Raw genomic sequence first — 13,945 nt, forward strand, 5'->3', positions numbered from 1 at the left:
AAAGAAACATGCAAATGTAGGTTGTTTTTGACAACATTGAAAACACGTGGCAATTTTTAATTCGTGTACTTTATCATAAGGTAAAATATTCATTTTCATAAACAAAGGCAGACTCGGCTGATTGTAGCCAGATTGGGTGATTATTCTCAGGGCTCGTTTTTGAAGTTTGCGAACAGGTTCAAGAAACGTTTTATATGTCGTACCCCATGATTCATTGCTGCATGAGATGTGGCTGTCAATGAGTGAAAAATATAAAGTACGCACAGTATTGATATCAAGATGATGACGCGTGCTTGTGAAAGTGCGTAGCATCCCGAGGAGAGCTTTGTACAAACTGCGCTTATTTGCTCTTGCCAGTGCAGATTTTTATTAAATATCACGCCAAGATATTTAAATGAGCTGGCTTCGTCAAGTTGAAATTCGTTTCTTCGCAAATCTAGTGATATAGGAGGCATGATGTTTTTGCGTGGTCGAAACACTACATATTTAGTTTTTTTGACGTTTATAGTAAGTTTTTTCTTCACGAACCATTCACTTGCTTTTTTTTAACTCTTTGTTTGCTTTAGTTTGCAGATTTTGAATGTTGTCCGCTGTAATAACAATACAAGTGTCATCGGCGTACATAATACCTTCACTTGTGTCTAAAATTTGTGGGAGGTCATTAATATGTAATGAAAATAAAGGTGGCCCTAGGACGGATCCTTGAGGGACTCCAGTGCGCATATACTTTGGTAATGACGTAATATCGTTCATTCTAGCTACCTGTACTCGCTCATGAAGGTAGCTAGTGAGAAGATCTGATGGGCTACCGTGATAACCATAATGCCTTAGCTTAAGTAAAGGTATTTTGTGATCAACCGTATCGCAGGCTTTTTTCAGGTCCAAAAATATGACACACACAAGTATATTACTTTGCAAAGATACATTATTTTTTGAGTTAGCGTTAACACTGCTGATGAAGTAGAGTGATTTGGGCGGAAATCATGTTGCGGCGGGCACATAATCTGATATTTTTGCATGAATTTGTGGAACCGGCTGATCAGAATTTTTTCAAATATGATATAATGGTACTGAGCAAGGATATTGGCCTGTAATTAGAAGGGTCACTGCGGTCTCCGTTTTTGTAGATAGGGACAACCTTAGCAATCTTCAGCTGAGATGGATATCTGGAGCAGCTGACGGAGTGATTGAATAAGTGGCATAATACTGGTCCTAATACATCTATATTTTCTTTGATCATACGAATAGAAATGCCGTCTAGTCCAGAAGCTTTAAAGGTAGACATTTTATTAATTGCTGCCATCAGGCCTCAATGTTATACATAACGAAGGTGCACGCAGAGGGCTCTGCGATATAGAAATGTTGTCCGAGTCATTAAATTTTTTGGCCGGTGATGGACCAATACCTGCGAAATATGCGTTGAAATTTTCTACAACGTCTTCATCAATGGTTTCGGGAAGCACAGTTCGATTACGTTGTTTAGCTATGATTTCGTTTATAATTTCCCACAGTTTTTTCGTGTTGCCAGCGGTCTGTATATAATTAAATGAGTATAATACTGCCTTTTGCGCGATCGAATCGTAGCGACAGAGTTATTCCGCTGAGCTTTAAGTTGCTGTAAGTAGTAGGGACTGTCTTTGTTATGGCGCCATTTGTCGTGCCAGTATTTTTTGGCCTTGAGTGTCTGAAGTATCTTTTCAGTCATCCAAGGGCACGTAGGGTTTTTCATGGCGGCTTTTCTTTACCTTGTGATTACCCCTTTCTGTAGCGTTTTGTAGGTAAGTAATGAGTAAGTACTTTCACGTTATAATTAACCAATTAAATTAAGGGACATCACTTACAGCTCTCGCATGTGGCATTCTTGGGAAGGCCGACGGTAATGTCAAAATGCTTCTGGTTGGCCCGAGCGATATCTATCGCCCCTACGACCAGCACCGCTAGGAAAACGGTGGCCGCCATATGGCATCTACACGTCCTTTCGTTCCTATCCCTTCTGCTCCGCGCCTCCAACGAGTTGGCGCCCGGCGCATATAGCATTCGACGCAAGGTTTGTAGATTTTCTTCAGGAATAACAGAAACGGTGACAAGCCGCGCTTCCATGCTGAAAAGGCCTTCTTAGATAAATCTTTCGGTGTAAAATGATCTTCTGCAGAAAATAATTTGCCTCGACGAAGGAAACGTGCCCATGAAAACCGCTTTCTGCCTTATTCAGCATCCCGCTTGTACGTTCAGTCGTTCCGGATCAACTGGCTGTATTTATTGCAGCAGATAAAGCAGCTGCGAAATTGAGGAGTGACGCTGTGGCGGCCTGCTCCTCAGCACTCGAAATGCAATATATATATATATATATATATATATATATATATATATATATATATATATATATATATATATATATATATAATGAGATATAACAGACAGTAATGCCAAGGAATGTACAGGGGAAGTTATTAACATTAATGGAATGTAAATAAGAAGAAAGAAAAGTGGATGAAAAAATTACCAACTGTAAGCAGGAATCGAACCTACGACCTTCGAATTCGAAGGTCGTAGGTTCGATTCCTGCTTACAGTTGGTAATTTTTTCATCCACTTTTCTTTCTTCTTATTTACATTCCATTAATGTTAATAACTTCCCCTGTACATTCCTTGGCATTACTGTCTGTTATATCTCATTATTATTGTGTTAAAAACACGGAAAAACGAGCCCTTAGGTATACACTTCTTTCCCTTATATATATATATATATATATATATATATATATATATATATATATATATATATATATATATATATATATATATATATATATATATATATATATATATGTGTGTGTGTGTGTGTGTGTGTGCGCGTTTGTGTGTGTGTGTCAAAGAGAGAGAGACAGGCAAGCTTGCGTTGAGTAAATGAACTGAAAGCGTGAACCGCTGAAGAAAGCAGCTGCTGCTTTTGTACACTCCTTCGTCCACATGTCATGATGCTTTTTTTTTGCAGTTCGACGTTTTTGTTTTTGTTTTTTCAAATCATCGTAACAATTTGTTAGGTATACTGTCCCGTTGATTTCAGCCAATCGGAAAGCGCTGTTTCAATTTCAATTTATTTCGCCTTCGAAAACATACATACCAGATAAGGAAACCAGCGTAAACCATATTGGGGGTAAACAGCTCGAAAGGCGACAGACCAGGCAAATAAGGACACATAGAAAAGCGCTGACTTACAGCAAATGTTTATTCGTCAAGCCACGCAATATATGCCTGCATAGTTTAAAGGAAAAAAAGAAACGAAAATGGCAGTCGAAGATGAATGAAATGTCAACATCATCATAAGAGACATACTCATTGCGCGTGCAGTTAAGCCGATGAAAACACAACCTCAATTTCTGACAAGGCAACTGTCACTGTATGTCGATCGTACTACAGGCCCAAGCAACCACTTTAGCCTCTGCAAAAGCTACCTCAGGGACCACTATAGCTTACAACGCCGCGGACGCCTATAACGAAAGATTGACCGTATACCACAGTATAGCACGAATGAAAGTGTAAGCATGGTAAAACTAAATGCAGCATAACTGATAACCAAGTGAGTTCATAATAATTCATGGTTTGAAAATTTTTGTAGCGCGTACAAGAGACGTGGACACACGTGCGACATTAAAAAAAATGTGCCACATAAAGGTGCCAAATTTGTGCCAAGTGGTTGCCTTAAGATTTCAGAGCATACGAGAAAGAAAGTGTAGATATCACTTGAGAGGAGTCGAAGTGTTCACAAAACGCAGAAAAGGTGTTGTTCACCGGATAGCGCTAACTTGTGGAAATATGCATATAGGACAGAGAGGCTGCTGCATCAGCACCCGTCTAACGGAGAACGCAAGTTCTCTGCGGAAATAAATTTTTCGCCCTTGTCTAACAATTGTGAATTATGTCATTGTCACTCAGTCTTCTTTGACACATATATTTCATTTGCTAATAATGAGCACCGTACCCATGAAGTCACAGAATCATTTCATATAAGTAGGTGTAGAAAAAATGCATAAATCAACTGTCAGATTGCCTATCTGATAAATAAGTGTCTTTGCGAATTTTCTTTAAGCTTGGTTCAATCATTTGTCTTCTGCTTGTATATGCCTCATGACCTGCTTCGCGCTTGCCGTATAATGATTTTTTTGTGCTTATGTGTTTAGTCCTTTTTAAAGAATACAACAGTTTAGAGATAGTGTTCGTCGTGCCCCCATTTCTTGTGCGTTCTACAAAACTTTTTTTCGAAACATGGTAAAACTTTCGCAAATTTCAAAAGAGCTAAACAACGTAAGAAATGCATCACTGAGCAACAAAGCAATGTTTTTTGGAGGCACTCAATTACTGCGCATCTGTTTATGGGAAAAGAGCATCAGTGGGGTTTTGCTAGTTTGTGGTCCCATTTTATGTGCTGTTTATTAAAGGGGCTCGAAGTCACCTTAATGTATTTTTCCGCGTTTTTTTTTCTTGTCCATATTACCAACCAGACCCATTTTCTTGCTGCTTCGTTTAAATCACGTTGTTTATTTCTGCAACAATTTTTAACGCGAATTTGATGTGCTGGAGGGTCCTCTTTTTTATATTTGTGTAAATTATACCGCACATACTTTTTCTCCCAGTTGTTCTTCTAATTTAATTTTTAAAATACGTGTGAAGAAGGGTACACTAAGTCTGGTTATTCTAGCGGTAAATTCATATCAATGTTTTTTTTTATAAAAACTAAATCCTAGATACCTAATCAAGCTCAAGCAAATTGAATTTCTTTTTCACATTTTTATGAAAAAAAGCCGCCGCGTAAGTTAGTAGTACGAAGTTATATATGAGGTTTCTGTATTTGTAGGCCCGTACCGAAATATTCGTTATATATTCAGTAAACTGCACAAAGTTGTATAGTGTTTAAAGAAAGTTTTGTCGGCAAAGTGGTTGCCTCTGTTTAGTAAAAAAAATTTACAGTCTACATTAACGAAGAATTTCATGACTGTGTTTTAGAAAATGGGTAACAAAGCACTACACTAAGGCATCCTCAATATTTCTTCAACGTACAGATTCACTCGTTTCATTGCGTGGTAAGGAATGAACAAGGCTCGAATAATGTCTCTTGTTTTCTCTTTACAGGTGCCACCGTAGAAAGTGACAGCCGTTTCCGGGATAAAAGCTACGCAACCGGTAAGTGCAGTCAATTCAGTCACGTGATCCTTTTAGTGGCAGGCGTGAGATGCCTGTGCGGAAGACATCTTCATAGTGGGAGTCCTGAACGACCTCATGAGCGAATGAGCGCGGAGTCATTGAAGACTCCTCGAAATGACTCCGCTTGCGCCAACCAGGGCATGATAATAGATGCGAAGCAGCTTATGGCAGAGTTCAATACGGAGTGCGCATGCGCCCTTACTGTGCTTGCCCAAGCAGTGCCAGAACGGCCCAAGCACTGCCTTGCAATAGCTGGCCCAAGCACTGCCTTGCAAGAGCTCGCCCAAGCACTGCCAGAACGTGCTCACGCACTAGCGCATTCAGGCCTGTGTGCAGGCCTGACGACACGTACCCGTTACAATGCGTCAGCGCGTGGATATTTAGTGTGGAAAAGAACCCTCTCTCATATAGAGAGAGAGGGCACGCAGATTCGCGTATTCGTGCGCCCTCTCTCATTTAGAAGAGGGCTCGAAGCAGCGTCAGGACCACACGTGCGCTATAACAGGCATGTGTGGTCAGGCCTGGGTAAAATGCTGTGACCTCTCCCCCTTACACTCTCTGAGCAATCATGCGATGGCGTCGGAGAACGAGATTCTGCAGACGCGCGATGAACCATCGATTTGTTTCCCAGACGGAACGCGCTGGCACACGTTTAGGGCGTTTGGGCGTGCGTAAGTACCTATGTAAGAGCCGTGGTGTGCAAACGTGGTGTGCACCCCCGTGCTGCCTTGCACCGCCTCCTGGTACCCTTTAGCGGGAGATGGCGTAATTTTTATTCCTTTCACCATGATTGGTAGAGAGAGAGTGAATATATTGGAAGTCCGAAAGGTCGGCCTGAGCTCGTGTGCTCTGGCTTGCTACTCTGCGCAGGGAATAAGACCCCGCATATCCACGGAATGCATGATCATGAGTGGGGTGAAGCATCCGTCAGTCCGTCCCGCTTCCGTCCACCCATTCGTTCTTGCTTCTGTTCGTCTGTGCGACCGTCAATGCGTCCGTCCGTCCACCTGTCTGTCCGTCCGCGCGTCCATCCGATCGTGCATCCGTAGTGCGTCCGTCCGTTCGTTTATCCATGGATTGTCCATCCGTGCGTCCATCAACCCGTCTGTGCGTGCATGTGTCTGTCTCTCCGCCCGCGCGTCCGTCCATCCATCCAGCTGGTGAACACTCCAAGCACTTGCATGTCGCATCTTTTCATCATATATTCACCATATAAAAGTACTGCCATCCAGTGGAGATTCTAAAGACTAAACGAGAGGTGGCACGGCCACACTACAGAAGCGGTACGCGAGAACTTTCTTACGGCCTGCGCTTCGTGTCTAATTCGCACCTTTCACCGCCGCTAGTTCTTGGCACTGCGGCCCAACCCTCAATAAACCTTGCTAAAATCAAGGAGGTTACGCCCAGCGAGTTTAACGTGGCAACCGTGCTCAAAGTGCGGCCATCTGTTACTAGTATTTTTTTTAGTAAACGTCAAATTCCAGGCAAATTTTATTGAAATTTAGGTCATCGATACTCGTCTCTGTAGGTTATTCCATTAGAAACAACTGTCTTTTTATTTATGACAAACTTGCGCGGGTTGCCTCCTCAATTCAATTGAGTGCGTGCGTGCCGCTCCTCTAGTCCGGCTGCAGAGGTGGCTTCCTACTACAACGACGCACTATACTCATACATCGCGGACGCACAACCCACTGCTTAAGGAGCATCGCCCTCTAAAAGGGAGAAGAAAAGTGATAAGGATGATGACGTATGTACAATGACCAGGTAACAACATATTGGTCTTCTTAAAATCTGGGGTAAAGTTCTGTACTCTGTGCGAAAACTTTAAATGCCCTTGTAGTAGTGGTTGATGCTGTCAGGTCGGACTTTGCGGACAATAGGTTAGCTCCACTTATACTCGACGACAACTTTTCTTGGCATTGGAGTGAAGGCTACAGAGCCTAATCACGGGCATCCTACCGCCAGTGAATGTAGTTCCACAACAGCGCCCGTATTTTCACCGTGAATTATATAAGTACCCCCTTTATTTTCTACCTGGAGCTCTTTGAGACAGGACGCAGATCGCACTATGAAGATGGTCGTATTTACTTTGATTTATTCGTGGTGAACATGTGTTCTTGAACGCGCGAGAAAATCCCGCCTTTTTACGTGCACCTCAAACGATAAGCGGTGTCTGCGTCCATACATGAAACGTTGATGGTGTGCCGCCATCACTTTTCACAACGTTACGAGACGCGCACCGAAATGGACTACTTCACGTAGAGCTACCTGTGCAGAAGCTCCGCCTCCGTAGCTTTCCCTTCAGTGCCAAGAAAAGTTGTCGCCGAGTATAGTGTGTTAAAATCGATGCGGGCCAACGTTGAAGCCAGCTTCTTTCTTTCGGACCACAATGATTGAAATTTGCGTACAAGAAATGTTGAGAGCTAATTCATTTGAAGGATCTACTGCGTGTTTACTAAAATTGGGAAACAATTAGGAAGATAATTTAGACGGCTATGAACTCGGGCAGATGACGAGGAAGGAGAAAAAAATGAACATTAATCAGTGTATAGTGAGCCGTTGGCAGTGTCGTCCTATGTGGGTGGTGTGCAGCTCAGGATGCCGTGGGCCTGAGCTAACAGCTTGTACCTGCTCAGCAGACGTCGATGGTATTCAAGTTTTGAACCTGTCAGCTGGGCACCCATCTGTTCGACGTTTGGTCCAGAGATAAACCGTGTTGCTGGGTTGCGCCCAAACTCCCATATACCCTAGAGTGTGTCCATTGAAGAACAGATTTGGCAGTCGTCTCGGTAGCTTGCGGGGTACATAGCGTGCAAAAACTTGAAGCACGCTTGAACTTCACCTTCGAGAGTAGCTCATGATAGCGTAACTATGATTTGATTGATATGTGGGTTTAACGTCCCAAAACCACCATATGAGTATGAGAGACGCCGTAGTGGAGGGCTCCGGAAATTTCGACCACCTGGGGTTCTTTAACGTGCACCCAAACCTGAGAACACGGGCCTACAACATTTCCGCCTCCATCGGAAATGCAGCCGCCGCAGCCGGGATTCGAACCCGCGACATGCGGGTCGTGGCGTAACTTTAGCCTACCTTTGCTTTTCTGTGGGTATTTCAAGTGCTCCGCAAGGACAGGAATGTCTTAAATATGTCCACTTAAATATTTCCTAGAATGCCTACTGCAAGTGCAATTGCGAGGTGCAGTGCCCATAATGTGTCAATTGTTTCTTTTACTAATTGTCCAAGTACCCATTACGCGTCCCTATGAGAATTGCAACTTGAGTGAGTTTGTACGGATTCATCTTGAATTTAACAGCGCACTGGGGAACGAGGACTAGGAATAAAGAAAAAGTAAGGGCACAACACAGACGCCCGTGTTGTGCTCTTACTTTTCTTTCAGTCCTCCTTTCCCATAGCGCTCTTAAAATCAAGATGAAAGCATCCGTAGGGTGCTACGGCACTTGCAGCTGCACACTTTGTTGTTGCTGCTGATAATGATGGGTAGTAATTTTTCCTGAGTGGTTTGCAATGGGCGAGCCTTTAAAACAACCACTCGTTGCGCAATGTACATGTCTGGATGGCTGTTGGGATATTACATGCCTCAGGAAGACTCATCCCACTGCATGAAACTAGTATAGAGTTTTATTCTGAAGCAATTTCAAGCAGCGGCATGGCTATGTAGTACAATCTGTAGTTACCATGTAGATAGCCTGGGTTCGAGTCTCACTCGAACCAAATATTTTTATTGTTTAGTTGGATCTGTCTCGAATTTTCGCTAACTGACGACGCTGGTTTTCGCTCAATGCCAGCGACGCCAACCACGGAAGTTTCGGAAAACTGGCTCTTTCCCTGTATAGCATTAAATGGTTAACGTCACGTCAGGGAATGTACCGGCTTGAAGTACCCGCGTTATAAAAAATGGACAGGTGCTCATCCAAAGATGAATTCTTCAGGATATCTGGGTGTGCTTGTCACGTTTACAACATGGCCGCTAAGTTGTGCGGCAAACCAACCAATCGTAAAGTTCAATGCAGCCGGGCAAGGACAATCAAGCTAGCACCACGCACTGCTGAAGGCACCTTTCAAACCCGTCATGACATTATGTGAGTGCACTTGTAAACCAGATGTGCATGCTTTTCAACAAAATGTGTGGTAAAGTGTATACCAGCACGCAGTAATTCTCTCTCTCTTTCTCTGTCGGTGCACTGTGTATTGACAGGATAATATTGTCGTCCACACACACACAAGCGTGTGCAGGGTTCCCTTCAGTGGCAGGCAAAGGTCCATCCCCCCCCCCCCCCTTCCTATTAAGTCCATGTATGGGACAATTTGAGCTCACTCCCCATTCGGTGACTAGGGTAGCGGCCTCCTACCCCCATTGTGCGTACGCTTGTTTCCATACACTACTGAACCAACTGAGAAATGTCGTACTGGGCTAATCAGGCAGTCGGACGCAACGAACACACGAAAATATACGACTGTTTGGGGGAAAGATCTCGCGACGCTATGTAGGGGCCAGCGTACATTTCAATTGTACGTTTATGCTTCTCCTCGCTCCAACATTTAGCCTTTGCAAATTAGAAGTTCGCGATGTCCTCTTTGGCAAAGCGTGACAATCAACGTTTTTCAAGGCGCGGCACCTTCTCACCGACAAAACAGCGCCGTCTCGACGCGACTGCGGTAACCCATCACGTAGTTCTTAAAATATTCCCGTGATGGCGCAAGCAGCATCGCTTTACGCCCTTCGTGCAGCGCTCTGCCTGCTCGTTTCATAGCAGTTTCATGGCGTTTCATAAGAATACGATGCCATATGGAAGAAAACTATCGCTCATTTTATCGAGCTTTCCCGAGCTGCATGGTCATTACACGTCTGCTGACTTCTTAGTTTCATCCTACTCATTCGAGGTCTCACAGCTAACTCGAACCAATCGTGAAGTAATTCACGTACCAGGCAAAGTGTGTGTAATACAATAATGTGTGTAATACAACGTGTTTGTCATTCTTTACTTTCTCCTCGACCATGATACACTGCAATTCAAATGAGCACTAGTGATAAATAAACAATTTCAAAATATTTTTATGCTTATGACGAAGTTGTACCAGCATCAAATTGGTGTCAAAGTATTGTTATAGTTACGGTAGCGGCTGTGATTTTGCTTTTGGCGACTGTAAGAAAATGTGCCGTGATCAAAAAGTACCAAGTGTTCAGGCAACAGTGTCCAGTGGTATTAGTGCCCTAAGACATGCGGCAGAGCCGATAATTTTCTACCAAGAAGCCCAACCGTTCAAATTCCTCAGCATACAATTTTTTTTATTAATTGGCCGCACACACGCTGTATACATCACATCACTTTTAGACTTGAGTCTGGGGTTCCATGTTATACCGACGTGCTTCCGTATAAAATTTTCGTTTTTTTTCGCTCATATTTCTTTCAGATGTCAAAGATATGGCTCACACTAATCTCGTTCTCATATAAGAAAGAAATACCTATCTACAGTCGACTCCACACTTTAGACCAGTGTGCACCTTCAAAAGGGTGCTTCGCGTATTTAACTCCGTTTCATACATCAAGTGCAACGCTGTAAAGGCTAGGCATGTAGTCCGTAAAGAAAACACAAGGTGTTGCTCCGCGCGGTTTCGTAGCCTAGTGGTCTGACGCGTCGCTCCGGAGAGTTCACCGATGTTTTGAAGTGCATGGGTTCGAATCCACGTAATGCCATTTTTTTGTAATTTTTGCGAGTTCAATTCGAATTCTTGTTTTTTTTTTTTCAGTAACTTCAACTTACTTGCACGCGGAAGTGAACTGCACGTATCTATTCATTTGTAGCATACCGAGTTCCCTTGTGAGGGCCGGAACCTGCTGAGCTGGCACCGATGTTTGACCAGCATGGCGATTTTGTCGCGATTATACCGCATTGTCGGTTTACCTCGTTGATGTGAGCGAGTACTGCGTGTAAGATGACGTTAATTCATTGATTAGGTAGCACAGCATTTTTTCGAAGCTGCCACAACAAGTAAAAAAAAAAACGGCGGCGCGGGTCGCGTGGAGAGCGAAAACCTGATACGAAAGCGACAAACATAAATTACCAACTCGCATATTTGGATTGTTTATCCGACAACACAGGCGTTTGTTTTGTAACCTGATGACAAATATGTATGCTTAGAAGTTTCCTGAGAAGCATTTATTGATTCTCGTACACCCCAGCGACGCACTACTTTTTGGTCGCGGCAGTACACAGCGCAAACAGGAGCGCTAGCTTTGAAAGCGTTGCACATGATGTATGAAACGGAGTTTAACATACGATAAGGGTGTTTTGAAAAACATAAACACCCATGTAATCGGTGTTTTGAAATGAAGAGTGATTGGCGTGTTTAAAACCCCCTACACTAAAGGTGTTTTGGTTTTTCAAAACGCCCTTGTCGTAGGTTGTTATAGACACGCAAAGCACTCTTAATGGATCCAACTGGTTTACGGAGCAAAGCGAAAGAGGGAGAGAGAAAATGAATTGAGAGAAAGGCAGGGAGGTGAACCAGAACTGTAGCATCTGGTTTGCTATCCTGCTCTAAATGGATGGGGAAAGAAATATGAGATGAAAAGCGCAGAGAAAAGTAGATGCACGAAGAAAAATATAACAACAGCGGGCCATGCTGGGTTAGTACAATAGGTCACTACCTCGCGAAAAGTAGAATAAGGCCTTGGTTAATTTTCTGTGCGAAGACAGATCGTGTCGGCATTCGAGCATTGACTGTTCTGACTCCAGATCGTTTCGCTAAGCCACAGCAGCGATACAACGCTTCTGGTGCTCGGACACTGACCCAAGAGGTAGCGGGTTCTATCGCAGCCGTGGTGGTCCCGTTGTTGACGCAGGCATGCTCGCCCACTTGCGACGTCAGTGAACGCTGAAGTACCTCCAATGTTCGAAATTACCGGAGCCCTCCACTGCCACGTGTTTTATTATCACATTGTAGTTTTCGAACTTAATACCCCAACAATACTTAAGTTGACTGGTTCCATGTGTGCACATACCTAGGGTTCCCCATCGAGGGCGGGCGAGCACCCATGAAACTTCCCACCCCCCCCGCCCCACCGTACGTGTTTAACAGACAACAATCTCAACAAAGTATAAAAATAATGTGATGACGTGCTCCTCACTGTGGCGCGACTTGGGACATACGCTTTCCGGGAGTAAAGTTGATGTGGAAACAGCTGATGGAACGCAACATCAGGTGCCTTCCGCCGCCATTATAGCCGAAAAAATTGTGTGGCCTCAGCTTTGCTGTTTAGACAATGACGACACACCTCGGGCTCAGTGAAAGTATTGGGTAGACATTGCGTCCCCTCCACCACCATGGGTCGTTGGGAAGAAGACCGTTAACTCTTCATGTGGTTCCATGAACTGTTCTCACTATACCAGCCGATACGACTTGTGCATGCGCGATCTTTGACGGAGCGTCCGTTCCGCCTTCGATCTCTTCCTTTTCGTTTCGCTCGCTTCTTCGACCGACTTCAACTAATGTGGGCGTGTCACCGGCAGCCATCCTTTGTTCTTAGTCACCACGGGCGGCTTGCGCGTTCTAGTGGTGTGTAGTCTTTTACGCGGAAAAGAACAACGCGCTCTTCGTGGACGATGACGCTCTGAGCACCCCTTGCTTCCTGTGCTGCAGTAGTTGCCAAGTCTCACTCACTCCCGCGAGCATGCGCTCTATTGTGGCCTGTTATTACGAGCAGTGGCCCTCGCGGACTTTCTCTTCTCGTCGTTTAGGTGGTACGGGTCTGCACGACGGCACGCGTCAACAGGCCACGCGCCAGCACTTCATCGTGCTTTGTGCTTGGTTGAAAGTCAGAGCAGCCCGGTGTCAGCTACGGTGGCAAATCTATCGCGTTATGGTCACCAGTAGCGAAGTAGAAAACAAAATAACGCGTCTAACTTGTGTAGTCCTTAAACAGATGCACTTTAAAAACTGCATCCGGAACCAGCCGAATTCCTGACACTTTCCCTTCGTGTCAACTTCCGTGATAACTGAATGTTCAAGGAGCGTATGTCACTTGAGGGGGGGAGGGGGTCTCCAGCGCAGTTTAATTTCTCCAAACTGAAAGTTTAATTTGAATATCTCGTTGCGATAGCTATTATGGCTCGCCTTATTCATATATTAGCTAGTATCTACTTTAAAGTTTTATTAACTACCTTCCTAAAATACATGTTCATGTGCTTTGGATAACTTTTCTTATAGCGAAACGTATTGAAGGAGGGGCTAGTGCCTACGAGTTGATCTCGCTACCCGTCTACTCATGCAAGACAGTTTTCACCGTGAACCCGTCCATAATCCTGAACGAATCGACGCATTAATGGACATTGACAGCGTTGATACCAGTACTACAATATAATCGTGCGCACAACCCAAGAGTGCACACATCGTAAATGTCCACGCACACGAATCGTTCACATGTTACAGAAGATTTCAACATATCCTTGAAGTGTTGTGTAACAGTCCACAAACTTCAGTGTTTGCGGCTTGCCTGAATAGCGCACTTCCTCTTGAGCGACCCTCTCAGAGCTATAGTGTCCACTTCAGAACCATTGACAAAATCTATGACTGTCGTTAATTGTAGCGCTTGCTGATGCCGACAGGTGGGATATTGCAGACAATGTACCAGCCTCGCTCAGTAGTTAACTCAGCAACACAGATAAGTTGATCCATGGTCAGACTAGATAGGCGTGCCAGCGTTTCGCTCGCTATCCTT

At 44.1% G+C, this 13,945-nt stretch overlaps 1 protein-coding gene across 5 annotated transcripts in view; it reads left to right on the plus strand.

The window, feature by feature from the left end:
* The window catches only part of sick (sickie), a 1,179,025-nt gene that overhangs the window by 763,474 nt on the left and 401,606 nt on the right, over positions 1-13,945 (plus strand). For all 5 annotated transcript variants that reach the window (XM_075869563.1, XM_075869567.1, XM_075869568.1 and 2 more), the window contains exon 7: positions 5,130-5,180. In XM_075869563.1, the coding sequence (XP_075725678.1) occupies positions 5,130-5,180 (51 nt within the window). The remainder of the gene's footprint in view (positions 1-5,129; positions 5,181-13,945) is intronic.

This window comes from Rhipicephalus microplus, chromosome 7 (genome assembly GCF_043290135.1).
Source record: "Rhipicephalus microplus isolate Deutch F79 chromosome 7, USDA_Rmic, whole genome shotgun sequence".
Taxonomy (NCBI): Eukaryota; Metazoa; Arthropoda; class Arachnida; order Ixodida; family Ixodidae; genus Rhipicephalus; species Rhipicephalus microplus.